The sequence below is a fragment of the Panthera uncia genome (genome assembly GCF_023721935.1).
Source record: "Panthera uncia isolate 11264 chromosome C1 unlocalized genomic scaffold, Puncia_PCG_1.0 HiC_scaffold_4, whole genome shotgun sequence".
NCBI classification, from domain to species: Eukaryota; Metazoa; Chordata; class Mammalia; order Carnivora; family Felidae; genus Panthera; species Panthera uncia.
The window spans coordinates 69,976,336-70,002,718 of NW_026057585.1; the positions used below are offsets into that span (position 1 = coordinate 69,976,336).

The window sequence follows — 26,383 nt, forward strand, 5'->3', positions numbered from 1 at the left end:
GAGTGTGAATGTGGGAGGGGCAGAGAGAGAAGGAGACAGAATCCCAAGCAGATTCCAGGCTCAGAACTGTCAGGCTCTGACTAGAACTCTTGAGCCACGAGATCATGACCCAAGCCAGAGTCAGATCAGATGTTCAACCTGAGTTCATGACCTGAGCTGAAGTCAGCTGTTCAACCGACTGAGCCACCCAGGTACCCCAGCATCTTCTCTGGCTTTAACTAAATACCATGTCATGGCTGGTGACCTCCATAAATTTACAGCTGGGATCAGTGATGGCCATATTCAAAGCATAAGCTTCAAGCAACCCACCCTGGTCCAAGAAGAGCTCTTGATGGATTCATACAAAACTCTCCTCTGTAACTATTCTTAGACTGTACCCCATTCCCTACCGCCCCTTTGTCCCAATCTTCCATACAACACACACAAATTGTTTTAATGTAAATCTGATCACACACTCCATTCTCCAGCCTGCACAAACCCCTCCAAATGCCTTTCTCCAGGACATGTGGTTTGTGCCCCTCATCCTTTAGGTCTCCAGTCCTGAGTCTCCAGAGGTCCACCCTCACCACCCTGTATGAAACAACCCCACTCCCACCACATCACTCTTTATCTTTTTAATCTGTTTTATTTTTTTTCAGAGTACAAACTACTTCCTGAAATTATATCCTACATTAATTTCTTTACTTGTCTGCTGTATGTTTCTCCTAGAATGTAAGTTCCTCGAGGCAGGGAATTTACCTGACTTATTCTCTGATGGATCCCATGACCCTAAATCAGTGCCTTTCACATGAGCACTCAATACTTATGGAACAAATGAATGGATTCATATATATATATATATATATATATATATATATAATATTTTTAGATATTTAATTTATATATTATCTAAATATTTAATATAGTTCTTAGGAAGGTTAGCACTTTACAAAATTAACCTTCCTAAGAACTCTATTCAATAGATTCTGTTTTTATCGCCATTTCAAAACAAGGAAACTGAGGCATAGAAAGTTTACCCTACTCAAGTCACAAAGCCAGAAAGTGGTGGAGCTAGGATTCAAACCCAGGCAGCCTAGATCCAGAAGAGACATACTCTTAATCACTGTGCTACTGATGGGGTTCAGGACATGCTACCCCAAAATATAGTATCTTGGCATATTGAATATTTTAAGCAATTTGAGAAATCAGAAGAGTCACTCTTACCGCCTCATCTCACCCTGGCCCTATCTCCCTTCTCCCTTGAAACAGGTCATAAAACCCTCAAGTGAGAGGTGCCCTCCTATACTGGAGGCAAGGAGTCATCCTTATCTCCAGAGTCAAAGGGACTCCAAGAAGAATCCAAACAGGTTTTGCTAAATTTCCCCATTTACTACACTTACCTCATACCCTTTAACCCATTATGTCCTCCATCACTATCCACTCTTCATCAAACCCAGCATAAAAATACTCTGGTTTAGGGGTGCCTGGGTGGCTCAGTCGGTTAAGCATCGGACTTCGGCTCAGGTCATGATTTCACACTCCGTGAGTTCGAGCCCTGTGTCGGGCTCTGTGCTGACAGCTCAGAGCCTGGAGCCTGCTTCAGATTCTGTGTCTCCCTCTCTCTCTGACCCTCCCTCGTTCATGCTCTGTCTCTCTCTGTCTCAAAAATAAATAATCATTAAAAAAAAAAATACTCCGGTTTAACCATTTCTTCTAGTCTTCATTTCCTTATGAAGGCTTTTGTATTGCTAAAACTTATATCGGTATATGTGCTGATGAAGTGAGCACACTAAAACTTAATATTGGAGTACCAGTCTGGCTCAGCCGGAGGACCATGTGACTCTTGATCCCAAGGTCGTGTGAGCCCCACGTTAGGTGTAGAGATGACAAACATACATACATACATACATAAATCATATTAAATAAATTTGTATGCTTTTGTCCTGTTAATCTATGTCAGTTTAATTTTCTTTTTAATTTTTTTAAAATTTATATCCAAATTAGTTAGCATATAGTGCAACACTGATTTCAGGAGTAGATTCCTTAGTGCCCCTTATCCATTTAGCCCATCCCCCCCTTGCACAACCCCTCCAGTAACCCTCTGTTCTCCATATTTAAGAGTCTCTTATGTTTTGTCCCCCTCCCTGTTTTTATATTATTTTCATTTCCCTTCCCTTATGTTCATCTGTTTTGTCTCTGAGAGTCTTCATGAGTGAAGTCATAAGATTTTCATCTTTCTCTGACTAATTTCACTTAGCATAATACCCTCCAGTTCCATCCACGTAGTTGCAAATGGCAAGATTTCATTCTTTTTGATCGCTGAGTAATACTCCGTTGTAGATATATACCACATCTTCTTTATCCATTCATCCGCCGATGGACATTTGGGCTCTTTCCATACTTTATTGTTGATAGTGCTGCTATAAACATGGGGGTGCCTGTGTCCCTTCGAAACAGCACACCTGTATCCCGTGGATAAATGCCTGGTAGTACAATTGCTGGGTCCTAGGGCAGTTCTATTTTTAGTTTTTTTGAGGAAACTCCATACTCTTTTCCAGAGTGGCTGCACCAGCTTGCATTCCCAAGTTTAATTTTCAAACCCAACCAGGCACCCTAAGAGGGGCAAGGAGAACTTTTTCCTCCCTTACACTACCTTTTCTTTTAGCAAAAGGAATTGTGCTCTACTTGATCTGCACTGAGCTTTTTCCAAAGTCACAGATACCTTTCTATATCACTGTAATATACCATAGTTTAGCCAGTCTTCTAGATTAAACCAGGACATCTAGCTTGTTTTCAATTTTCATTATCCAAACAATGCTTTTATGAAGTGGTACTATGAGTAACCACATTTTCGGTCTTGAGAAGTAATGCCAAATAACTTCCTTTAATTCATATGCAACATATTTTTGTATAAAATCCCTGAGACAGAAGTTTAACCCTATTTTCTACTAATCAACTGTCCCTCAATTTAGATTGATAGTATCTTGTTTTATAGCTCTTTTAAACTCTTTATGGAATAAAATAGCATTTAAATAAGGAAATAACATCATCAGTGAACATTTGCAGAGCACTGATTATGTGACAGAGACTGGAGAAACAAGAAATGAATAAGGCACCACTCCAATCCCAGGGATCTTTGTCTAGGGAGATTCAGATCCTCAGGAAGACAAAGGGCGTAATGAATGAAAAAGGTAGTGATGTGAGAAACAAAGGCAGAAGGAAATGTAGATAGAATTAAATTTCCTCATAACCTGCAGCCCTTTGACAAATTCTTGAGGCAGGTCAACTCTAACATTCCTCCAAGAACTCCCTACTGTCTTAATGTTAATGCTTTGCTAGAGGGAAAAAAACAATCTTAGCTTGACAAGAGCAAGGCCTCCAGGATCCTGTGTGTCTTCTTTTTTTTTAATTTTTTTAATGTTTATTTATTTTTGAGACAGAGAGAGACAGAGCATGAACGGGAGAGGGTGAGAGAGAAAGGGAGATACAGAATCCAAAGCAGGCTCCAGGCTCTGAGCTGTCAGCACAGAGCCCGATGCGCGGCTCGAACTCACTGACCATGAGATCGTGACCTGAGCGCAGGTGGGAAGCTCAACCAACTGAGCCATCCAGGTGCCCCTGAGTCTTCTTTAGCATATGATTAGCATATGAAAGTCCTTCTGGAAACTTCCCCTGGCCTTTACTTACCCCAACCCCTAAGTATATAATCAGTCACTCCTCACAACACCCCCCCACACACACACATACAGCTCTTCCTGCCCACTGGTCCTGTCCCCATGCTTTAAAATCACCTTTTTGCACTCAACCATTCTTTCTTGGCCATCGGCTCCAGACCCCACCATCACTCCAAAACTGCATCTGTAGCATGGGGAGTCATCAGTAACCAAGAGAATGACTGTGCAGCCAGAGGACTACTGCCTTCAGAACCAGTGACTTTATGCAAAGGTAGTTGAGAGAAGAGTTGCTAACATTTGGAACCACTAGTAATTCGGAGTGTCCTGAAAGTGAAATAGAGTGTATTTTGTCTGAGCAATGGGGATGTTGGGGGCTTAATAAGGGTAGTACGGCTGATAATCTTAAGTCTGGCTGCAGTGTGGGAAATGGCACGAAGAGGGGCATGGCTGGTGTGGAGGCAGAAAGACTAGCAAGAGCCTGTTGCATTAATTCTTAACATGGTACTGAATGAACTAAAGTGAAGAGAACTGAACCAACTGGAAAGATCTCATAGGGGAGAAAAAATAATTTTCCTTCTACTCTATGAAGTCTTGGCTGAGACCCTTGTAATAAGACAGATTAACAAGAGAAAAACAAGTTTATTAATATGTATACCTCTTGTGTACATGGGAGATACCCAGGGAAAAATGAGTAACTCCCTGAGGTGGTCTAAAATACCTGCTGAAAGACCATCTTCAGTTAAGGATGAAAGAAAAGTGTAGGGAGGACAGTTAGGAGAATGCTACCAGGAAAAACACAGTACATAAGGTAAGGCTTGTTAAGCAGATTTCAGTGGGTGCCTTCTCCACTAAAATCTTGTGAGTTGATCATCCTTCTTTTCCTGGTACAGAGGAGACGCCCTTACTAATGGAGATCCCCTTTTTAATTATAAATTTTCCTTACAAAAGGGTAACTTCTATTCTGTTTCCAGAGCTTCCACTTTTTCTCAAAATAATCAGCTTAAAATAATCCTTAGCTCAAAGAGGCGTATTTTGGATTGGCACATTTTACTACCCTTCAGTGTCTTAGAAGGCAGAAGTCACGGGAGGCAGATGTGAGGATGAAGAACAAGGCAAAGCTGAGATGCAGGTTTCTGGCTTAGACACTCACAGAGATGAGAAACACGATGGGGGCAGAACTGGAGAAAGATGAGGCAGCCCAATTTTGGATTGAGTCTGAGGTGTCTGTGGGGCATTTAGAGAGTGCTCTCTAGGAGGTAGCTCTGGAATTAAAGAAGGAGCTGAGCCGAAAAACGTGGGGATTATAAAAGTAAACGCGGCAGGCCTGCGCGGCCAGAGGGCCAGGGTAGAGTCAGGGTAAAGTGTAAGGGAAATCGCCTTTGGGCCCCGCCCAAGCCCACACCCACTCCCCACCCCCACAGCCCCACCCACAGGGCGCAGAGCCGGGCGACAGTCGCCCTTCCAGCGCCCGGCTCGCAGGGCATGCTGGGGGCGGAAGTCGGCTCCGAGCACTAGGCACGTCGGGAGTTGTAGCTTGGGACAGGCCCAGAATTCCTTGCAAACCGCGGCCTTTGGTCACTTAAAGGGCAGGTCCAGAAAGCAGTGATGCTCCCGGGGCAGGGTTCCCCTCCGGCGGCGGCACGGGGCGCCCCGGGCCACATCCCCTCTTCGCAGAGCGTGGCATTTCCACGCCTCTACGATCTGCTCCACCTGCAGGGGAAGGCCGGTCACGGCAGTCCTGCAATACCCCCTCACCCGGCAGACCCTGGGCCGAGCCCCCCCCCCCCCCCCCCCCCCCCCTTCCCCCCCCCCCCTGAGCGGATCTGAGCTTGGTTCCCCGCGTCCGCACCGGGATGAGCGGCTCCCGCTGGTTCTGCTCTTCCAGGGCACTCAGCTCCGCCGGGGCCAGCAAAGCCAGTCTCAGCTCCCGCACCACCGGGGCCGCCACCTCGGCCACCGGCCGCTCCAGCACAGCCTGCGAACGCCAGCCCTAAGCCTGGACAGTCCGGAGCACCTGCCCCGCCTCCGGCTTGCCGTGTTCCTGCGCCCCAAGCCTCCTTCCCCACGCCAACCCAGGGTCCCTTTAGTACCCCCGCTCACCGCACCCACGCGTGCCCAGCTCCTGGCCGCCAGAACGAGCTCAGCCTCGTCCACGCGGAGCTTGTCGCTGCGCAACAGGGACAGCAACGCTGGCGCCGACAGCTCCAGGAACCCGCGGGTCCGGAGCGCCTCCTGTGGGTCCACGAATGGGTCAGGGAGGAGCAGAATGAGGTCTGAGGGATTGAGACTATGAAGATGGGGAGCGATACCTGGCTGTGGGCCTCTATGAAGGCTAGGCAACGCTCCTGCAGCTGTCCCAGGCCAAAGGTTACAGCAACCTAGGAACAGGATGAAGGCCATCAGGTTGGAGGCTGGAGAGACCATTGTAGTCCAGTCCTCCACACTGAGGACTAACTGCAAGCCTGTCTAGAACACCCACCTGCAAGGCCTCACAAACCAGTTCCACATCCAGCACCTTCACCACAAACTCCAGGCACAGCTGGGAACAGAAATGAAAGCGGGTTGTGCCAAGGTGTCTCCCCCAAGACCCCATCCTCGGAAGCAGTGAGCCACCCAGGCTCCTAAGCAGCCACATGCCCAAGGTGACCTCCCAGACCAAGAGAGGCAAGAAATCACCAGGGTCTGAGATTTGACAAGCCTGAAGGGACTGGACACTAGCAGCCTACTTTGGGTCCAGCAGTCTACCTTCTAGCACATTCCCCACAAATGAAACTAGATGAAAGCCATGTGAAAATCCACTCTCCTTCTCTGAGGACACTTATCTTGTGTCACTCCTGACTCAAAGACCTTTTCGTTTTAACCAGAAACTTGAATTTCACCCATGACCTCTCCTTCTCACTCTCACATCCAGAAAAGCACTGGGTCATGCCAGTTCCTCTTCTCTTAAAGTCATGGGCTGCCACTGCCTCTCATCCCCATTGGACTGTGGAGCCCTTCCCATCTCTCCCAATCACTTATTCTCTTAGCTCCAAATCCTCACTCCCTTACCTGAAACTTCCAATTAATTTCCATGCCCTCTGAGTAAAAAAAAAGTCCAAATTTTTTAAGGTCCAGTATGATTTAGCCCCCAGCACTGTCTCCAGTCTCATCTGTCTCTCTCCTCTCACACTTAGTCCAGCCACACTAAATGGCTCACTAGCTCCTTTTGTGCCTCTGTGACTAGAATGCCACCTTTTCCACTCCCCCTCTGAGCAAACCTCTACCTATTCTACTTGATCTAACACAAATGTTTCCCCTCCCAAGAAGTCTTCCTTTCTCCCCTATGGCAAGACTAGAGAGACCCTCTGTAGAATCTCAGCACCATATACCCTCATTTATCACACTTCTTATGCCCCTGGGTTAAGAGTTTTCATGTGTCTATCTCTCTTTGAAGAACAAGGATCAAGGCTGATTTATCCTGGCATCTATGGCACCAGCCATAACCCCCGCCATATGCCCCCACAGCACACACAGGGCATGTACATATCCATTGCACATAGGCACACATAATGCCTATTTACACAGAGAGCTATCCATACTTCTGTGTTGGAACACGTTCCTCTCCAGGCCAGAGTGTGTGTGAGGTCGGGTGTGATCTGAGCCCATAAGAAGCAAGAGAAGTGAGACAAGGGCCTGCCACATAAACCTACCTCTCGCAGTTCCTCCAGTCCATATTCTATAGCCGCGGTCAGCACCTCCAGCACCTGCAAAGTAGAAGGGATGTGGAAGGGAGTGTCTCCTGCCCCTCCCCCTCCCTCTCTCATCCACACCCTTGCCCAACAGGCTCACAGAGTGGCGGTGCAGCCTGACGCTGTTGGTGTACAGGAACTCCAGCACTGCCAGGAAGGCCTCAGCTGGCACAGTGCTTAGCACCACGGGGCTAGGCATGCCGGAGCCCAGCTTCGGACCCAGAAGTCGTTGGAAGAAGTTGCATCTACAGGCCAACAAGCACCGGTGGGCAAACACCTCCTGCCGTTCTTGACCGACCACAAAGCAAACATCACTGTGGGAAGGGAAGGAGAGAGCCAGGGAAGAAGAGGCCAGAGTCTTGGATATAACTCTAGGCTTTGCCTTTGCCCACTCTGAGCTTTCATTTCCTTATCTGTCATATAAGGGACAGGGCTTAGTCCTTCCAGCCAATGGTCTGGAGTATACACACAGGCCTGGATTCTAGTCCTAGCTTCATCCCATGGTGCCTCAGGCAAGTGACTTATACCTTTGAATTTCAGGTTTCTCATCCATGAAATGGGATAGTAATCCCAAACCCTCAGGTCTTAGAGGAGGTGACTATGCTTGATCACGGAGGGGACACCAAGGCTGATGCAAGATTGATCTTACATACCCCTCTTCTCCCCAGCCTGACTCTTGAGGTAAGGGAAGCTCTTCTTGGTTCCTCCTCCATAGACTGCAAACTCAGCTTTTTTCAGCCTCCTCCAGGCAGGAGGGGGTGGGGGAGCGGGGGTGCAGAGCGCACTGGCTGCAGATAGACATGGCAGCGACGCACCATCATGAGACCAGACCACATTTTCCATCTTCACAACCACTTCCGGCCCCAGCCTCTGGGCCTCCCAACAGCATAGAGGGTTGGAGGCAGGAAATGAAGCTTGGGCTTCTGGAGCCTCCTAGGCCCAGGTCCAAGGCCAGGGGTTCCTACTACTCAGACCAGACTGTAATCCCCAAAGCAGTAGGGTCATGGGAGTCCTCAACCCTTAGGGAGGAAGTGGGGACAGAAAGCTACATTCTAGTTCTCCTGACCAGCCCTTCCCCCATATTCTATCCCTGGTTTCAGACACCACTAGCATCCTGTGCAGTGAGCCCTAGGCAGCACCCTTGAACTGCTTCCTGCCGGAAACTCTGGCTCAATCCCTTGAGTTTTTTTCCTCTTGTGAATCCCCAGTTCCCAGAACAGGGTCATCTGCTCCTCTGCCTCCCAGGGAGGGACTCAAGTCACATCCCATCTCTCAAGATCCAGGGGGCAAAGGGCTCCTCTCTGCCAGGAACCCAAATCCACAAAAGAAGGCCTTTGCCCAAAGTCATACCAGTTGCTCTGGGCTCCAGCCCCCACTGCCTCCCCCTCTTCTCCCCCCGCCCCCACTTCTGGCTCTCAAGACATCATGGACACTGAATGATGTAACCTGTAGCCATTCTCCACACTTGACTTCCCCAGAATGAGTTCACCAGGGAGGAGGGTCATCTCCACCTCTTCTGTACCCAAGGCTTCCTCAGAGTCATGGGACCCGGCAGAGCCAGCTAAGGAAATCCCACAGACAGGGCCCACCCCCTCACCTGTATTGGGGATTGTTGAGAAGGCTTCGGAGTGCTGTGGAAAAGGGTGCAGCCTCCCCGTGCACAAGCAGTCCTGGGGTCTCCATGGGTGGGGTGGGGCAGGGGAGCAAGAGGACAGAATAGCCTAGGAGACCTGTTGTCTGTTGGTCTGTGGGAGGTGATAGGTGGGCAGGAGCAGGAGGCCTGGCTAGGCCTGGGAGCTCGTAAGGAGGCTAGAAAGGCCTGAGAGGGAGGGACAGGAGCTTGGGAAGCCTGTTTGCTGAGAAGCTGAAGTTTAGGGATGGGGCAGGAGAGGCCCAGGTTCCTTAAGAAGGCATTAGAGCCTAATAGAAGAGGCCAGAGGCTGGGCTTGGGGATGGAGAGTCAGGGAAGGGGCCAAGACAGGCTGAGGGTGGAGCAGACTGGACTGGGGAAGAGAGGCTGGCAGAGCATGAGGCCCCAGCTGGGAGCCTGCCCAGGCAGCAGTGGGTGGGAAGCCTGTGGGTTTCCACGGAAACTGGAGCTCAGCTTGAGAGGCCCCACCCATCTTCCACAGGCTCAGGGAAAACTTCAGCCCTCAGAGGGGACGGAAGTTAGTAGAGGGTCTTAGCACCCAGGCCCCTGCCTGCCTTGGATTCAGAGTTCAAACTCCCTGACCCTCCTACTCCTTCCCTCACATGCGCACAGGGTCGGGATCAGGTTAGCCAGGCCTGGGAAACCCCCCTCAATAGGGAAATTCCTCACCCTCATAGAGCTTTCAGGGCCCAGACTGGCTTGTCTGGGAGGGGGGCAGTCCTGTCCTTCCCAGAAGGAGGTCAGGTGAGGAGGTGTCAGCTCTGACAGAGGCGTCATGGCCTCTGGCATCCCTAAAATGCAACCACAGTTAGGGGGTTGGCACTCTAGGCACTAGGGCACAGCAGAGGTGTGGCCAGCTGGAGACAAGCTCCAGAGCACTTGGGTCAGCAGGGGTCAGGAGGCTGGACTCTGGTTCACTGCCAAGTCTAGTCACCACTGTTGCATCAGGTCGGCTCCCACCAGCAGGGCTAATGGGTCTCCCCTCCCCCTGCACACAGCCCTGAGCTGAGGAAGTCATCCAAACTCCACCCCAGCTCTGCACAGAGAGCGGAAATGTTTGTCCTTGTTGAGGCTAATGGGGAGAGGATAGAGCCATGACGTTCTTCTTCCTGTGGGGGAAGATCCTGATTCCTGAACAGCCACCCCTACAGCCTCAAGGTCTCCCCATATACCAGGCCTCTGCAACTTGCTAACAGCTTCAGAGCCAGCCTTCAGAAGGGGAGAAATGGACAGTGGCTCAAGAGCCCTGGTGTAGGGGAATACCTTTCTGACCAGAGCCCCTCTCTACATCTGCCCCCTCAGTACAGGAGTTCTAGGCCCCTGTTATCTCCTCTTGCCTGATGACTCAGGCACCCCGCACACAGCATGTACTGTGTAGTAACACTTCCAAGTTAAGCCAGAGCCAGGACTGGAAGGAGGAAACCAAAAAAACAGGAGTGCCTTCCCAGTAACCCAGGGCAACTCCACAACACAAGGGGCCATTACCTTCCCGCCTGCCAGTCAGGCCAGCTGGGTGAGGAAGGGCTGTGGAGCTAGGAGAGAGTTTGGAGTCCAAAGGCTGCAGCTGACTCAGTTTCCTGTGGGAGTTTCGGGAGAAGAGGGCATTCATCCCAGAACTAATTCTGGAGGTAGGGCCAGAGGCCAACTGGAGAGGGTGGAAGGAGCTTCCTGAGTCACCTGCCTCCATCCAGCCTGAACCAATTGTAGGAGAGATCTTTGTGCTAGCCACCCTAGAAGCGGGTAGGGGTCGAAGGTGCCTGGATTCTAGACACGGGGCTAGAAGGATCTGTGGGGTTGAAGGAGTTGGTCTGTCTGTGTCTCCCTCTGGTTAGGGGTTTGAGGCACCACTATCTAGGCTGAGGAAAACAAAGGGGAGGTTCATCTCCCTTCTGCTGGAGAAGTCAGGTGGAAGAGAGAAAAGGAGGTGTATTTATTTAGAGCTCACTTAGCTAACCTCCATAGTGCCCAGGGGAAAGTGGAGCTCAAGGGGACAGGGGCAACCCCAAGATGATAGTCTGAGCAGCATCGCTTATGTCCCTAACAGCCCTTAATCCTCTAAGCACCTAGGAATCCACGCAGCTGGGGACAATTTGATTCACCTGTCCCAAAAACACAGGTAAGAAGGGGTTAGGGGGTAAAAACCCTTATCACGGAGTGAAAGACTGGATGTGGTACAGACGGCCAGTTTAGGCCCCCGTCTATGTGTGGGTCTTCCAGCCGGCAGGTCCATGGCTGGCAGGTCTGTGCCCCCAGGACGCCAGGAGGAGGATACTACCAAAGACCCCGGGCTGAAACTATCACCGGTGAGGCCTCCAGGCCACCTGCCCAGTATTGAAGAGGCCCGACTAGCAAGTCTGGGCCCAGCCTCCCGCCGTGGCTCTGTGCTGGGCCCAGCCTCGTCCTTCTCACGCCGCAACTCGCTGGCCGGACCAGGCGTGGGTCCTGGGGGTCGGCGACCATCTCTGGGCCCAGTTCCTCTTTTGGGCTCAAGGATTAGCTTCTCTGGGTTGCCCCTAGCACCTGTGCGTCAGGTGGCACCCTCCTACCGCACAGAGCCAGCGCCAGGGGAGCGCTGGGAAGCCTCGCGCTTACAGTGCGCCCTGGAGGCAGCGCTGGCGGCGAGGCTGCACAACGCGTGCTACTCGGGGATGGAGGCTGGGCCTCTGGCTCAGGAGCTGTGCGAGTTGGTACGCGTGCGCCTGCGTGAGATCAGTCCCCCGCGCTACAAGCTAGTGTGCAGCGTGGTGCTGGGGCCGCGCGCCGGCCAGGGCGTGCACGTGGTCAGCCGCGCGCTCTGGGACACCGAATGCGATGGTCTGGCCTCCGCCGCCTTCACCAACGCCTCGCTCTTCGCCGTGGCCGTGGTCCATGGGCTCTACTACGAGTGAAGAGGCCTCCAAGTTATGCAAAAACGGTTTATTATCCCAGGAGGAGGCCCTCCCTGGGGCTCAATCCCAATAAATAAATGTCTGTCAATAAATAAAAGTGGTCCATAAATAACGTCCCCTAGCTGGGGACTAAGGCTCAGGCTTTTCTTGGAGAAGGGGTAGGAGGCTGCCGAGACAGGCAGACTCCAACCGCAGTAAAGCTGGTCCCTGATTCCCTGGGGGATTCGGCCCACAACCCCCAGTGAGGCACCAAAGGGACAGGGAGGCCCACAAAGGCAAAGGCCAGAGCCTTACAGGCACAGGCCTCAGCCCTGAGGCCTTAGGTCAAGGCCTGCTCTGCAGGTTGGGGCCTAGGCTGGGCAGCGGTCCCGGAGCAGACGCAGAGCATAGCGGAGCCGCTGCCGCAGGTCCGGAGAACAGCCCAGCTGCCGAAGGTGGGAAGCGAGGTAAGTGCAAGCACTGCGATTGCGGGCCACAAAAGTCACAAGCAGGGGCTCCCAGCCACTGAGGATCAGTTTGGTGTGGTCGCCATAGAAGTTCACCTATGCACAGAAGGGTAGCACTGATCAGGGCCTAGGCCCCAGGTCCAGTTTCTTTCCCCAGCATAGTGGGCCTCCTAGACCTTGCCCCCAACTCCAGGAGGGGTTCTTACCTGGACAGTACCATCACTAAACAGCATGAGTAGGGCCTGATCAGTCTTGACCCACTGCAGCAAGAGTGGGGGGACAGGCATCTCCACCTCTTCCACACTGGGCAGATCACCACCCTGGGAGTAGGAGCAGGTTATTTGTCTGATACTAGTCAGGCCCCTCCCCATTAATGTCTCCCTTAGAGGTCCAGCCTCTAGCTCTTAGCCCCCCCAGCCACTCCTGCCAAGGGGATTAGGAAGGGATCAGGTTGTGTTAGTCCTCAACGTGTCCCACTCCAGTCCACATACCTTCATGAGACGCTGCTCCATGTAGGAGGCAAAATATCGTAGGACACCAAGCTGAGGCTGCAGGGCCCGAGGCACAGCACCCACAGAGAAAGAGAAGTGTTTTGTGCTGGTAGGGTTGTAGTGCACAGTCCTGGAGGAGAGGAGACAAGAGGTCAGAGAGAACCCCGCACTGATGCCCCTCCCCGAGAGACCCCAGGACACCCAAGTGCAGAAGCACACAGCTGCTGGGCACAATGGCCTGGATACAAGACACTCCATAACAGCACTTACTTTCTGTTGGCTGAAAGGGCCATATGTGTGCCATTGTTGAAAAGCACAGCCACATGGCGGCTGGACAGTTGATACCCAAAGCCAAATTTGTTGGAGTAGTCAACCCACTTGCTGACCCATACCAGAGGCTCTGGCTGTGCAAGGGGAGCTGGGTTCTGTTCCGCTGTCATGGAAGAGGAAGGAGTGAGGATCTGTTCCCAACATGGCAGCCAAAGAACTCCCACCACCATTCACCCATACCATACCCCAATCTCACCTGGGGGCATGAAGGCCAGGCAGTTTCTCAGAGCACAGAGGGCTGACTCCACCACTGTGGCCACAGTCAGACCTTCTTCAAACCCTAAAGGAAACAGGGCACTGAGAATTAGGCATTAGTTCCCCAGGACACAGGCCATGACCACTGACCTCTGACTCCTTCCCTCTGGTCCCTGGTCTCAGCCCCAGAAACTTCTAACACTTCTCATCCTCCTGGCTCCTCACCATCTCCACTGCTTGCCAGTGTCCCACGGGGTGAGCTGTCCTCAGGTGCCGTCTCTACCAAGCTGAGGGGTGCTGGACCAGAAGCTGCTGGAGCCTGGATGGTTGGGTAGGAGAAGGAAGTGAGATAGTCCTCAAAATCCAAATCCTTGAGAGTCCATGGCCCAGCCTTGCCCTGGCAGCCAGGGCACCCCAGGTCAGCCCTGCCTGGCTAATGACACACAGCCAATTAGGCTACCATGAGGCTAGATGCTTCACTAGCTTCTTTTATCCCAGGCTTCCTGCAGCTGCTAGGGTGAGAGTGAGTCAGGAAACACTACCCACGTGAGTACCTCACCTCAGGCCTGGCATCTTGATGGCCAATGGACGTCCGAGTGAGGCCATTCACCAAACAGGAGACCTCGTCCCGCTCCTCAGGATGGTTCTTACCTGGGTGGGGGAAGATATAGCCCTCAGTATCCTGCCCACCCCGCAGGCTTCCTGTAGGGATGATACAAATGGGCACATGCTCTCTCCAGGGGTTCAAAGGCACTCACACTCATGCCCCCACAATATATGTAACAAGCCCCCCTGCACTTTATACCCTCAAACCCACTGACATCGCAGACTCACTCTTCTTCTTCCTGCCAAAGAGGCTCTTGGTAACTTTGACAAACAGAATCCTAGCTGGGTTAAGGGGTATCAGGTCTGGGACTGTCACACAGCTGCTGACAGGGAGCCGGTCGGGGGTGTAGCCCTGAGGAGGGAAGTCATGTGAGCAGAGAAGGGAGGTCCTAGGGGCCCTGTCACCTACCCCCCATTGAATCCCCTGGGAATATGCAGACTTGACTTCGGGGAGCCACAGACCTTGGTAAAGAAGTCATGGCGCAGGATCTGGTCAATTGAGGGGCGGTCTTGGGGCGAGGCTCGAAGGATGGCAGACAGGAGCTGCCGGGCAGGCAGCGAGAGGCTGGCAGGCAGTGTGTAGTGAACCTGTTTGATGCAGCGATAGGTCTCCTTCAAGTCAACTGTCTCAAAGGGGGGACTCCCACACAGCAGTGTGTACCTGTGAGGTAGAGATAAGGGGGGTCAGGAGTAAAGTGGAAGGTACACCCCATGCGTGCACCCACCAGTGTGTAGACGACCCTGGGACTCACATGACACAGCCCAGGGACCACACGTCTGCCTCGGGGCCATGGCCCTGTTTTTGCAGCACTTCTGGAGCCACATAATTGGGGGTGCCACAGATGGTTCTGAAAAGGAGTAGGAAGAGAGGAGAAGGTTCAGACCCAGCCTGGCTAGCCACCCCCCACCCTCATCCCTGCCCCCACTGTGAGTCCAGACAAAGCAGCTGCCTGTCACCAAAGGCCAGAGAACTCCTGCTTGTCCTGGGACAATGGATGCTGGAGATGGCAGCTGAGTCCCCGCCCACCCGCCTGGCCCAGCTGCTCAGCTGCTCTGCAGGATGATGGGGGGCGGCGTTGGGGGGGGGGGAAGGCCCTGACCCCCAACCCAGCTCCCTCCTCCAAGGCCAGCAGAGTCCATCACTGATCCTTTCCTCCTTCTCCCACTCCCGTCTGTCAGACACCCACACAGGCTGTCACCTCCTATGGTCTGTGCCACACACACACCAACACCAGCTGTCATATTGCCCCAAAACACTCCTCTGTCACACATGCTATCTGTTGTCACTCACACCCAGTCATCATGGTCACAGCAGGGTCTTCTTACACAGGATGTCATGTCCTGCTATTCCCACACTCCGTCTGTCTCACACACACATTGCTTATGTCACCTTCCCCCAGCCACACACAGGATCAAACATCTCCAAGAATCCTTACATCCCCGTCTGTCTCAGGGATTCAAACACCAACAGGACCCTCAGCCTTTCCACCAGTCGTGGCTGCCACCTCCACCTTCCCCCACACACAAACAACCGTCATCCCTCCCCATCTATCACACACACACATCAGTCAGTCATCATGCCTCCCACATACAAACTCACTGTCTGTCACGCACGTCATCTGTATCACACAGACTGTGGCCACCCCTCTCCTCAAACACTCACTTCTTCCTATGTTCCGGGGGTTCCAACCGGGTTGCCAGCCCAAAGTCCCCCATCTTCAGTTCCATGTTCTCAGTGATAAAAAAATTTCCTGAACAGGGGGAAAGAGGTGTGTCAGACTCCTTTCTCTCTGCGTCCTCAAACCCCAATCCTGCTGGCCCAGGATTCTCACCCAGCTTGAGGTCTCGATGCAGGATGCCCCGCTGGTGCAAGTACTTGAGTCCGGAAAGGATCTGGCGCAGGTAGTAGCGCACCTCTGGCTCCAACAGGGTGTGCCGGGCCTTCCAGATGTGGGCCAGGGACTGCAGAGAGCCACTGCTTCAGCCCCCGGCCCGCCCTCTTTGACCCTCCCTCCATCTGTGCTCGCCGAAGGAAGAGACAGGGCTCCAGCTTTGGGTCTCAAGGCCCCTTTCTCTCTCCCACTCCCATTGTCATCACTCACCTTTCGGCTGCAGAGCTCCAGGAAAATGTATATGTTGTCAGCATCCTCAAAGTGGTGTGAAAAACGCACGATGTGGCGGTGCTGCAGGCCGCGGTGCAGCTCAATCTCGTTTAGGATCTGCAATGGGGGCGCGGGGTGGTCATCCTTCAAGGGCTCCCTCACTACTGTCCCCACCCCACCCCTGATCCGCTGGGCCTGGGGCCCACCTTCTCGCGTTGATGCGGCTTGGTGATGCGGCTCTGTGAGATGACTTTGACAGCGTAGGCGTTGCCGGTCTCCGTGTCAGTGGCCTCGTAGCAGCGGGCAAAGCCCCCCTGTTGGGAAGGGGGCATCAGGCAGAGCGCTCCAGGATAGCCAAGTCTGGCCCGCAGACCGTCCCCGCACTGAGGGCAAGCGTCCCCGCGCCGAGGACAAGCGTCCCCGCGTCCCCGCGCTGAGGACAAGCGCCCCCGCCCCAGCAGGAGCCGTCCAGAAGGTCGGCAAGACCCCCCCGCCCCTCGCTAGCACTCCACCCCACCAGTTCACCTTGCCCAACAGGCGGCCTTTGAAGTAGGTGCGGCCGCTGCGCGGGTCGGTGATGAGGCGCCCTGAGTCCGGCGCCGGTGGTCCGGCCAGCATCTCCAGATCAGGTCCCGGCGAGGCATTCTCAGGCGGCCCGGGCCCGGCAGGGGGCGCGGGCGGGGCGGCAGCACGCGGGAAGGGACGCGGGGATAGGAAGCCGGCGGCGGGCTCCATGCAGGCGGTGAGTCGCAGCGCGGGCCCGGCTTGTTTCTGTTCCGCCAGGCCCGGGCCGCGCGTGGCACTGCCTGGATTTGCTACGCTGCGCTCGCGCCCGAGGGAGCCCGGCGTTTTTATCAATGAACGCCTGTCTCCTCCCCGGAGTTTCGTCATTAAGAGCCCGCCCCCTTCCAGGCGACGAGTCACTCAGAAGGCACGCCCCTCCTCAGGTCTTACGTCACCAAGAAGCTCGTCCTCCCACCAAACGCAAGTTCAGACCCAGCCTCCTACCCAAGCCTTAAAGAGGCAACTCTGCTGGTAGGCACCAAGCATGTAGGGAGCAGCCGTTTCTCCGTACCCCTAGCCCCACGCCCTGGTGACCGAGAGTCCCTTTAATGGAGGTCTCTTTCTTTCCCCATCCTTCGGGGCTTATGCTGAAGTCCGAAGGGGGCTGGGTATCCGGAGTTTCCGCCAGGCAACTAGATGGACAAGCAATCCTGGCGGGAAGGGAGAGGCAGGGGCGGCGCTCGCTTTCGCCAGCGGGAGTCACCAAAACTCCCCTTTAAGGGCGCGAGCCCTTCCGCTGGTCCCTTGCCCTCGGCCAGAGCCCGCGGGCGCAGCCCGGTGCCACCCCCTTTAGGGCTTGGGAAGAATTGCACACTCCGGAGCCTGGCTTGGGATGGGGAGGGGTGGGTAGGAGACTGCCACGCCAAGTTTTGTGGTCAAACAGAGACCAGCATTCAAGGTTTTTATTATGTGCCAGGCCGCATCTTCTACAACCCTCTTCCATATTCTTCTTCTTCTTTTTTTTTTTTTTTATGTTTATTTTTGAGAAAGAGAGGGCGCCCGTGCACAAGCTGGGAGGGGCAGAGAGAGGGGGACAGAGAATACAATGCGGGCTCTGCGCTGACAGTAGAGAGCCCAATGTGGGGCTCGAACTCATGAACTGTGAGATAATGACCTGAGCCGAAGTCCCACGCTAACCGACTGAGCCAACCAGGCTACCCTCTCTTACACATTCTTGAGGGACAGGTCTCCAGTTCTGGTAGGGTCCCCTGTTCCCCTTCCCTGAAAACTCCCACTGCCTGGAGTCAGCAGCCAGAGGCCAGAAAGTGAAGAATGAGAATTGGATTTTCTCAAATCTAGCTATGGACAATTGGGCAGGTGGTTCTGGAGCCAACTGGACTGCTGGACCCCTAGTTCATGCCTGCCCTTTCCAGGGCCAGAGACAGAGAGGTGGGGTCTTAACCCCTCTCGAGTGTTTGTTCCAGTTTCACAGGCTTCCCCTGGCCTTTCCCTCTCATTTCTCTGCCCTCACTCTGTACTATTCAGTCAATTATTAAGCCATTCAATCCTCAAAGATTTATTGAGAGCAACTGCTAAGTGCCAAGCACTGGATGAATAAGACTGGTCAAGGTTGCAGCCCTCATTTAGTTTACATTCTGCTTGATGGAAACAGACAATTGGCAAGTATGCCAACAAGGTAATCGCAGGCTTTGAAAAGTGTTATGAAGGAGGTAAACAGAAAAGTAATCAAAGAGCTTGCTTTAGAAAGAGTAGCCAGGAAAGTCAATAAATACTTATTGAGTACCCAATTCCTGTCAGTTTTATCTCCCCAAAGATAAACATCTCTGAAAAGTACCCACTTCCCATGTTCCCCTCACAGCCTAATCTGAGTTGCAGTCTCTGGTTCGGATTATTGCCACAGCATCTTGCTGGTCTCCTTATCCTTAGTGTCATCTCCATTTTATCCTCCTTCCATGTCACCAGCCCACCCAATCCTTCATCAGGCCCACAAAGTCCTGCTTCTCTACCCTTGCCCTTCATGGCCACTGATGGAAGAAACCAAACATCCTGAAATGTGGAGAATTTCTAGTTACTCTCAGGGGGAGTGAGGGGTGAGGGGTGGGCCTTAAGTACCATACTCAGGAGTTTGGCTTTTATCCTACAAGTTGACAATTTTCCAGTGGGGAGATGGTAGCAGTGGGCCAGAAAGGACAGATCTGTGGGGAAAATGGAGCTGAAGCATGTGTAGTTTGAAAAGGCATATTTGATTTTGCAATTTTATATTTGGAAAATAAAGCAAAATGTCTTTGTATTAGTTTGGTACGGTTGCCATAAAAAAATACTACACACAACGTGGCTTAACCAATAGAAATTTATTTTCTCATAATTCTGGAGGCTGGAGGTCCAAGTTCAAGGTATTGACAGGTTAATTCTGTTAAAAAGAAAACCACAGACCTCAAATGGTGTTACTTGGGCCAGGCAAAGTTGCTAAGCCAGAGCTTAATACCTAACCTAATTGCAGTTTCAATCTCCCCCAGAAATATAAATTTTAACCTGTCAGGAATTTTCTGATAGGTGCCAATAAATCTTGTATAGGACTCTCTCCATCTCCCAAAGAAAGATGAGGTGATCTGCATGATAAGACCCCTTGCTCTTCCTCCTAAGAGAAAGTGACCTTGCAGGAAACAATTCTTTATTTTCTTTTGCTTCTTTCTTGCCCCACACTGCTTCCTATAACAACTTTCCATTTTGTACAACTCCTCAGAGACCCCTCAACTTCCTAGATGGGATGCTGCCTGATTCATGTTTTGTTTAATAAAGCCAATTAGATCTTCAAATTTACTTAGTTGAATTTTAAATTTTTTGTTATTTTAAAAAATTTTTAGGGGCGCCTGGGTGGCTCAGTCGGTTAAGCGGCCGACTTCGGCTCAGGTCACGATCTCGCGGTCCGTGAGTTCGAGCCCCGCGTCGGGCTCTGTGCTGACAGCTCAGAGCCTGGAGCCTGTTTCAGATTCTGTGTCTCCCTCTCTCTCTGCCCCTCCCCTGTTCATGCTCTGTCTCTCTCTATCTCAAAAATAAATAAACGTTTAAAAAAAATTTTTTTTTAATTTTTTTATTTTGAGAGAGAGCAAGAGCACACGGTGGGGGGTGGGGGGGGCAGAGAGAGGTAGAGAGAATCCCAAGCAGACTCTGTGCTGTTAGTGCAGAGCCCAATGTAGGGCTTGATCCCAGGAATTGTGAAATCGTAACCTGAGCTGAAATAAGAATTGTTCACTTAACCAGCTGAGCCACGTAGGTGCCCCAGTTGAATTTTGTTTAACAATTTCTTCTGAGGACTCTCTCTTAGTTTGTAGGTGATAGTCTTCTCCCTCTGACTTAATAGTCTTTCTTCTTCTTCTTCCTTTTTTTTTAGTGGGTTCCATGCCAAGTTGGAGCTTGAATTTACAACCCTGAGATCAAGAGTCACATGCTCTACTGACTGAACCAGCCAGGCACCCCAGTCTTTTTTTTTTTTTTTTTTTTTTTTTTTTACTTAAGCATAATTGACATACATGTTATATTAGTTTCAGGTATACAACATATGGATTTGCCAATTCTACACATTACTCAGTGCTCACCACCATAACTGTAGTCACCATGTGTCACCATACAACATTTTTGTAATATTGACTATTTCCCTATGCTATACTTTTCATTTCTGTGTTACTTACATATTTAATAACTGAAAATTTATACCTCTTAATCCCCTTTATCTACATGATCTTCTTTTCTGTGTGTCCTAATCTCTTCTTCTTATAAAAACACCTAATCTCTTCTTCTCAAATCAGATTAGGGCCCACCTAACAGCCTCCTTTTAATTTAACTTCTTGAAAGGTTCAGTCTCCAAATACAGTCATATTCTAAGGTACTGGGGTTAGGACTTTGTATAGGAGTCAAAATTTTACCTCCATCCATCTTAGTCTTCAGATTAAACTCTCAAACAAGAACATTAACAAAAGAAAAACAAACAGAAGTTTATTAACATGTATAACTTATGTATGCAGGGGAGAATGGGAGATACTGAGGGAAAAATGAGTAATCTCTCATGTTGTTTAGAATTCAGGCTTAAATACCATCTTTTTTTAAGTGTTTTTATTTTTTATTATTTTTTTTTATTTTTGAGAGAGACAGAGCATGAGCAGGGGAGGAGCGGAGAGAGAGGGAGACACAGAATCCAAAGCAGGCTCCAGGCTCTGAGCTGTCAGCACACAGCCTGACAGAGGGCTCGAACTAAGGAATGGTGAGATCATGACCCGAGCAGAAGTCAGATGCCTAAGCAACTGAGCTACCCAGGCGCCCCTTAAATACCATCTTAATAGGGAAAAGGGAAGGGAAATATAGACCTCTTGGGGAAGAGTAAATGATTTCTGGAAAAACTGAATGGGTCCTTAGAAGAATGGTTGGGAGATATGATCATTTGTGGCAAAGTTTGTCTGGATATGGTATACACTTCTAGTCTCCTCTCCTGTGATATAAGAAACTCCCAGGAAGGGGATTCATTCCCATTGAGTTCTTTTAGAGATCCATCTTTAGGCAGATAAGGGGAGTTCAGAGAAAGCTTCTCCTTGCACTTGCTGTTTTGCATGTAGCTACAGTTCAAAATAGTCAATATGCCTAAGTGGCATATTGGGTGCCATATTCTGTTACTCTTCACCGTCTTCTCCCCCTCGGAGGTTATCAAGGTTTTTGAGCCCTCCTCCAGAGGCCAGCACACAAGGAGGAGATCCTGCTGGATGTTGTAACTGAAAGGCCTGGAAGTTTCCTCTGCCTCCTCCCTCAGTGTAATATACGCTACCATGAATAAATCTTATGCACCTACCATGCACCAGGAACTGGGCTAAGCATTTATGTTACTGACTGCTCACAGTAGCCTTATGATATGCATGTGATTATTACCCCCATTTCCCAGATAAAGAAACTGAGACTCAAGGGGTTAAGCTGCTTACTCAAGGTCATATACAGCTACCAAGGGGTAGAACTAAGATCTGAATCCAAGATGTCTGACTTCACTATTCACCATTGCCTGACTTTTCTGGGGATCATTGGTTCTCTGTCCTTGTACCTGTCCTCCTTCTACACTGCTCCATGTCTCCATGTCCCTCTTATTAGTGCTCTTTCTCCTTCCCCCAAGACTCTCACAATCTCTGCCCAAGCTGAGGTTTTTCTGAATTCTCTGGGTCCTCATCCCCCAGAGGATTCTGTCAGGCTCCTCTGCCCCTAGTTGAGCACAGGTCCCACACTCCTTGCTCCCTTGGCAGCTCAGAGTCAGAATCTCTTCACAGTGTCAGGTCACAGAGATCAAGGGAGTCTTTCAAGAATGAGAGCTGCCAAGTAAGCTTAGAACTGGGAGGGGGCTGTTGGAATAAGCAATAAGATCACAGGTGTCTTTGGTGGGTGCAAAGGTAGAAGTGCTAAAGCCAAACCAGACAGATGCTAATAGCTACAGTAGTGTTTCATACTTACCATGTGCTATTCCGAGCACTTTCTAAATATTAATTCATTTGATATTCACAACTCTATGAGAAATGTATTATCATCCCTATTTCCCCATGGGGAAATTAAACACAGAAAGGTAAAACAGCTTGCTCAAGGTCACAAAGGTAGTTCACAGTGGAGTTCAGATTTGAAAATCTGGGCAGTCTGGCTCCAAACTCCATGCTGTAAACTGTCAAGCCATATATCCAACTCTGGGCTGTGAAGAGGGGAGAGGGTCATTGGTGGTTAGGACCAGAAGAGGGTGAGGCAAGAACTAGAGGAATGATAAAGACGGGTGGAGTAAATGATTTACAGGTGGAATGGTTCCCTCTCCTGGACCATAAACCAAAGGGATTTGTCAGCAGCTGGGAAGGGAGATAAGGTGACTCAGGAGGGAGGGGCTGGGTGGGGATTGGGGACTGCCCCCTCCAGGAGCAAGTCTTCTAGTCCTGTACCTTTATCCATGGCTCTGTGGGAAATTTCACAGCCCAGTGATCCAGAGTGTTGGTAACAGTCAGGAAGGTGAGGGCCACAGAAGTGAATGAGGGCAATGATTGAAATGCAGCAGCCTGGGATGCCCTAAAGGAGTACTGATGGAAGCTCCCAGGACCTCAGAGCCTGAGTTCCTTCAGTCCCAGAGCCTGGGTGCCTAGATAACAAGACTCTTTAAGTGGTATGAAGCCCAGAATGCTCTAGGAAAGCCACAGATCAGAGCCTGGGAAGGGATGCATGGCCATGATGGCTGAGTCCCCAGAGCTGGTATCTCACCCTCCCTGGGAAAGATCCTTGGTATTCCAGACCTCTGGGACACACACACACACACACACACAGCCTGAGTCCAGTTCTTTCCTCATATTGACATCTCACCTGGCTCACCTGGGCCCTGGAAAGAGAACATAACTCTTCTGGCCATGAGTAGGTTTCCAAACCTTGTTCATCCAGGAAGGTTCTTACAGAAAAAGGGGAAGGGGGGCGCCTGGATGGCTCAGTTGGTTAAGTGTCCGACTTTGGCTCAGGTCATGATCTCGCAGTTTGTGAGTTCGAGCCCCGCATCGGGCTCTGTGCTGACAGCTCAGAGCCTGGAGCCTGCTTCGGATTCTGTGTCTCCCTCTCTCTCTGCCCCTCCCCGGTTCATGCTCTGTCTCTCTCTGTCTCAAAAATAAACAAAACATTAAAAAAAATTAAAAAAAAAAAAGAAAAGAAAAAGGGGAAGGAAGGCCAGATGTCTTTCAGGTTAAAAATGAAAAAAAAAAAAAAAGATAAAGAAAAGAAAGGAAAAGAAAAAAAAAGCCTGCTTGGGCTCAAGGACTCCCCAGCTCTATCGAGATGAATCAGATACAATCCTGTCCTTGGGTGCCTGGGTGCTTCAGTCAGTTAAGTGTCTGACTCTTGATTTTGGCTCAGGTCACGATATCACTGATTATGAGATTGAGCCCTGGGTTGGGCTCTGAGCTGACAGCGCAGAGCCTGCTTGGGATTCTCTCTCTCCCTCTCTCTCGCCCCTCTCCCTGCTTGCACTCTCTCTCTCTCTCTCAAAATATATAAACTAAAAAAAAAAAAAAAAAGGTACAATCTTGTCCTCAAGGGCCACACCGGTTGGACGGAGATGACCCCTGCAGACAGGTCACACAGCCCAGTGTGATTTGCTGCTGAGAGAGGAAACCTAGAGTGCGTTGGGGAGTGATCTGGGGAAGATCATGGACAGCTTCCCTGAGGATGCTCTGAGCTGGACCTTACAGAAGCAGTGAAAAGGAGCTAGACCAGAGGCTGGTGATGGGAGCAGAGATGGGGTCATCTCAAAAGGCCTTGTATTTCCAGTTTAAAAGCCAGGACCTGGCACTGTTTGGTTTGGGGACAGGCTGGCAGGGCTTCAGGTGAAACATCTCTGCCTCTTCATCTCTGAAGGATTGCCTGGTTCTGGGACACAACAGAGGACTAATAGGTAGAAACCAAAGAGAACAGATTTGGCTTTTCATGGTAATAGCAGCCCAGGCTCAATGCCTGCAGTGCTCCAGGCTCTGGATATTGTTTTTTTGAATAATCCCAATTGCCCTATGTGGAAGGTGTTATTGATCTTGTTTTATAGAAGAGGAAACAGAAGTTCAGAGAGATTAGGTAACTCTTACAAGGCTACAGAGAACTAGAATTCAAACCCAGGTTTGTCTGACTCCTAAGCTTGTGCTCCTAATCACCTCTCCATGTTCCTCTCTTTCAGAAATGCTTGTAAGAATCAGCTCACAATGTGGGGGAAGGAGCTTCTCAATACAGGTCAGAATGGGACCACCACTCCTGGGTTTTTGTGGATGACCTCACCACTGGGTGGGTAATTGAGCTGGTGCCTCAAATATTATTTCCTTTGTTTAACAGATGAAGAAATTGAGGCCTAGAAGTACAAATGGCCACTCAGGGGGCGCCTGGGTGGCTCAGTCAGTTAAGCGGCAGACTTCGGCTCAGGTCATGATCTCGCGGTCTGTGAGTTCGAGCCCCGCGTCAGGCTCTGTGCTGACAGCTCAGAGCCTGGAGCCTGTTTCAGATTCTGTGTCTCCCTCTCTCTGACCCTCCCCCATTCATGCTCTGTCTCTCTCTGTCTCAAAAATAAATAAACGTTAAAAAAAAATAAAACAAAACAAAACAAAAAACAAATGGCCACTCAGGATGCTAGGCACCCTTAGGAGTCAAGATGCTGGACACAGGGCTGAGGGAGGTCTGCATCGCTAGGCCTGAGTCCCAGGCCTGTGGCCTTGTCAACTCCATGGGATAGGGATGGGGGATGGTTAAGCCAAGTCTCAGAGCCTGGACTAGAAGCCTGGCAGTGTGGCCAGTGCACAGGACTATGGTCCTAGGGCTCAAGCCCTTGTTTAGGCCCAAGTAGGCCACTTCCAGCCTTTGAGGTTGTGAAACTGAATACAGGAAAACCATGTAAAATAGAGTCTGGGGGCACCTGAATGGCTCAATCAGTTAAGCTTCTCTCTCTCTCTCTCTCTTTTTTTTTTAATGTTTATTTTGAGAGAGTGTAAGTGCGGGGGGTGGGGGTGGGGGCAGAGAGAGGGGGGCAAAGGATCTGAAATGGACTCTGCACTGACAGCAGTGAGCCTGATGACCTGAGCCAAAGTTGGAAGCTCAACCGACTGAGCCACCCAGGTGCCCCAAGCATCTGACTCTTGATTTCGCTTCAGGTCATGCTCTCACAGTCATGAGATCGAGCCCCAAGCTGGGCTCCATACTGAGCATAGAGCCTGCTTAAGATTCTCTCTCTCCTTCTTCCCCTGCCCCTCCCCCTTCAAAAATAAAATAAAACAAGATAAAATAAAATAAAATAGTCTGTAGGCCAGAAGGGGGGTAGTTCTCACACCCTACCAATTTGTCCTCAATTGCAGACCCCAAAAGGAAGAAGCATACCTTGCATTTTCCAACAACACAGAACCTACCCTACTACCCCTGCAAGAGGGAGACTTTTTCTTTGAATAGCAACAGCCCAGCCAATGAGAAGATGGCACAACTCAGCCAATGAGAAAAAAATCACCAGCCTCCAGTGGACTTTGTTCAAAGTAGCCCCTCTCAACATCCTCCTTTTTCTCTATAAAATAACATTCCTTTCCTTTGTTTTCTAGACTTGCCTATGGGTTGCTATAGCTTGCATGCCCTGAATTGCAATTCCTCTATTTTTTTAATAAACCCATTTTGCTGGTAAAATAACTGGATGTTTTATTTTCAAGCTCAACAAAGTCCACCAACTCAGGCTTTGAATCCTGCCTCCAGTGCATCCCAGCTATATGACCTTGGGCAAGACATTTACCTCTTGGAGCCTCATCTATAAATGGGGATGAGTCCTGCCTCATGGGGTTGTGATGAGGATTCCACGAGAGGATGATATAGTAGTGCCTTTGGCACAGTGCCTGTCAGTCAGTGCTCTGTGATCAGCAGCTGTTGTAACAATTGATCATCATGCATCTGTCTTCTCACCTGGAGTGTGGGACAGTAATCCCTGTCATCCTGGTTTCAAGGACATGGTGTTATTTGTGTGTGCTGTGGGGTCAGTGCAGATGGCATTTCTGCCACCCAAAGGCCAGCCCAGCCCTGCAGGAGTAGGGAGACAAATCTAGTTCCCAGGACCAGGAGAAGCTGGGTGACAGCCTCAATCCATCAATGATAACCACAGTCCAGTTAAGCTTTATGGGCCCGGCAGATATTTAAGTGTGTTTCATGTGGGGGCTAGCCCAGTTCTCCTTCCTCAACACATGCTGCTGCTCAGAGCAGGTAGGCAGGTGTGGAGTG

At 50.8% G+C, this 26,383-nt stretch overlaps 3 protein-coding genes across 5 annotated transcripts; 1 reads left to right on the forward strand and 2 right to left on the reverse strand.

Moving 5' to 3' along the window:
- Positions 1 to 1,912: 1,912 nt before the first annotated feature.
- On the reverse strand, positions 1,913 to 10,456 carry BTBD19 (BTB domain containing 19). 2 transcript variants are annotated; one of them, XM_049618668.1, is made up of 8 exons: positions 8,979 to 10,456; positions 7,482 to 7,695; positions 7,343 to 7,396; positions 6,133 to 6,192; positions 5,963 to 6,031; positions 5,754 to 5,885; positions 5,503 to 5,628; positions 1,913 to 5,363 (listed from the first exon to the last, which is right to left on the reverse strand). In XM_049618668.1, exons 1-8 carry the CDS (start codon positions 9,062 to 9,064, stop codon positions 5,229 to 5,231), a joined length of 876 nt encoding a protein of 291 aa, XP_049474625.1. In that variant the 5' UTR covers positions 9,065 to 10,456; the 3' UTR covers positions 1,913 to 5,228. The 2 variants fall into 2 exon arrangements, with proteins under 2 accessions (XP_049474625.1, XP_049474626.1); XM_049618669.1 differs by having other exon boundaries at positions 6,133 to 6,214; positions 7,231 to 7,695.
- Positions 10,457 to 11,073: 617 nt separating this feature from the next.
- Positions 11,074 to 11,940, forward strand: DYNLT4 (dynein light chain Tctex-type 4). The gene is made up of 2 exons (XM_049618679.1): positions 11,074 to 11,148; positions 11,250 to 11,940. The coding sequence occupies exon 2, from the start codon at positions 11,261 to 11,263 to the stop codon at positions 11,918 to 11,920; it is 660 nt and encodes a 219-aa protein (XP_049474636.1). The 5' UTR covers positions 11,074 to 11,148; positions 11,250 to 11,260; the 3' UTR covers positions 11,921 to 11,940.
- Positions 11,941 to 12,219: 279 nt separating this feature from the next.
- Positions 12,220 to 17,216, reverse strand: PLK3 (polo like kinase 3). 2 transcript variants are annotated; one of them, XM_049618627.1, is made up of 15 exons: positions 16,616 to 17,216; positions 16,297 to 16,404; positions 16,091 to 16,207; positions 15,821 to 15,950; positions 15,652 to 15,739; positions 14,741 to 14,836; positions 14,451 to 14,649; positions 14,217 to 14,340; positions 13,942 to 14,033; positions 13,608 to 13,701; positions 13,384 to 13,467; positions 13,128 to 13,290; positions 12,858 to 12,987; positions 12,573 to 12,686; positions 12,220 to 12,462 (listed from the first exon to the last, which is right to left on the reverse strand). In XM_049618627.1, exons 1-15 carry the CDS (start codon positions 16,979 to 16,981, stop codon positions 12,271 to 12,273), a joined length of 2,097 nt encoding a protein of 698 aa, XP_049474584.1. In that variant the 5' UTR covers positions 16,982 to 17,216; the 3' UTR covers positions 12,220 to 12,270. The 2 variants fall into 2 exon arrangements, with proteins under 2 accessions (XP_049474584.1, XP_049474583.1); XM_049618626.1 differs by having other exon boundaries at positions 15,652 to 15,950.
- Positions 17,217 to 26,383: the final 9,167 nt, after the last annotated feature.

Bases quoted from the DNA above. Each gene is read 5' to 3' on its own strand.
- BTBD19 (XM_049618669.1), bottom strand. From the start codon at position 9,064: ATGGAGACCCCAGGACTGCTTGTGCACGGGGAGGCTGCACCCTTTTCC. The intron at 6,032-6,132 runs GTGGGTGTTCTA...TCCTGTTCCTAG, and splicing joins TGGTTTGTGAGGCCTTGCAG to GTTGCTGTAACCTTTGGCCT. The intron at 5,629-5,753 runs GTGAGCGGGGGT...TGGCGTTCGCAG, and splicing joins GCTGGGCACGCGTGGGTGCG to GCTGTGCTGGAGCGGCCGGT.
- PLK3 (XM_049618626.1), bottom strand. From the start codon at position 16,981: ATGACGAAACTCCGGGGAGGAGACAGGCGTTCATTGATAAAAACGCCG. The intron at 15,951-16,090 runs GTGAGTGATGAC...GGCTCTCTGCAG, and splicing joins TGGAGCTCTGCAGCCGAAAG to TCCCTGGCCCACATCTGGAA. The intron at 12,988-13,127 runs GTAAGTGCTGTT...CCTCTCCTCCAG, and splicing joins GCCCTTTCAGCCAACAGAAA to GACTGTGCACTACAACCCTA.
- DYNLT4 (XM_049618679.1), top strand. From the start codon at position 11,261: ATGGCTGGCAGGTCTGTGCCCCCAGGACGCCAGGAGGAGGATACTACC.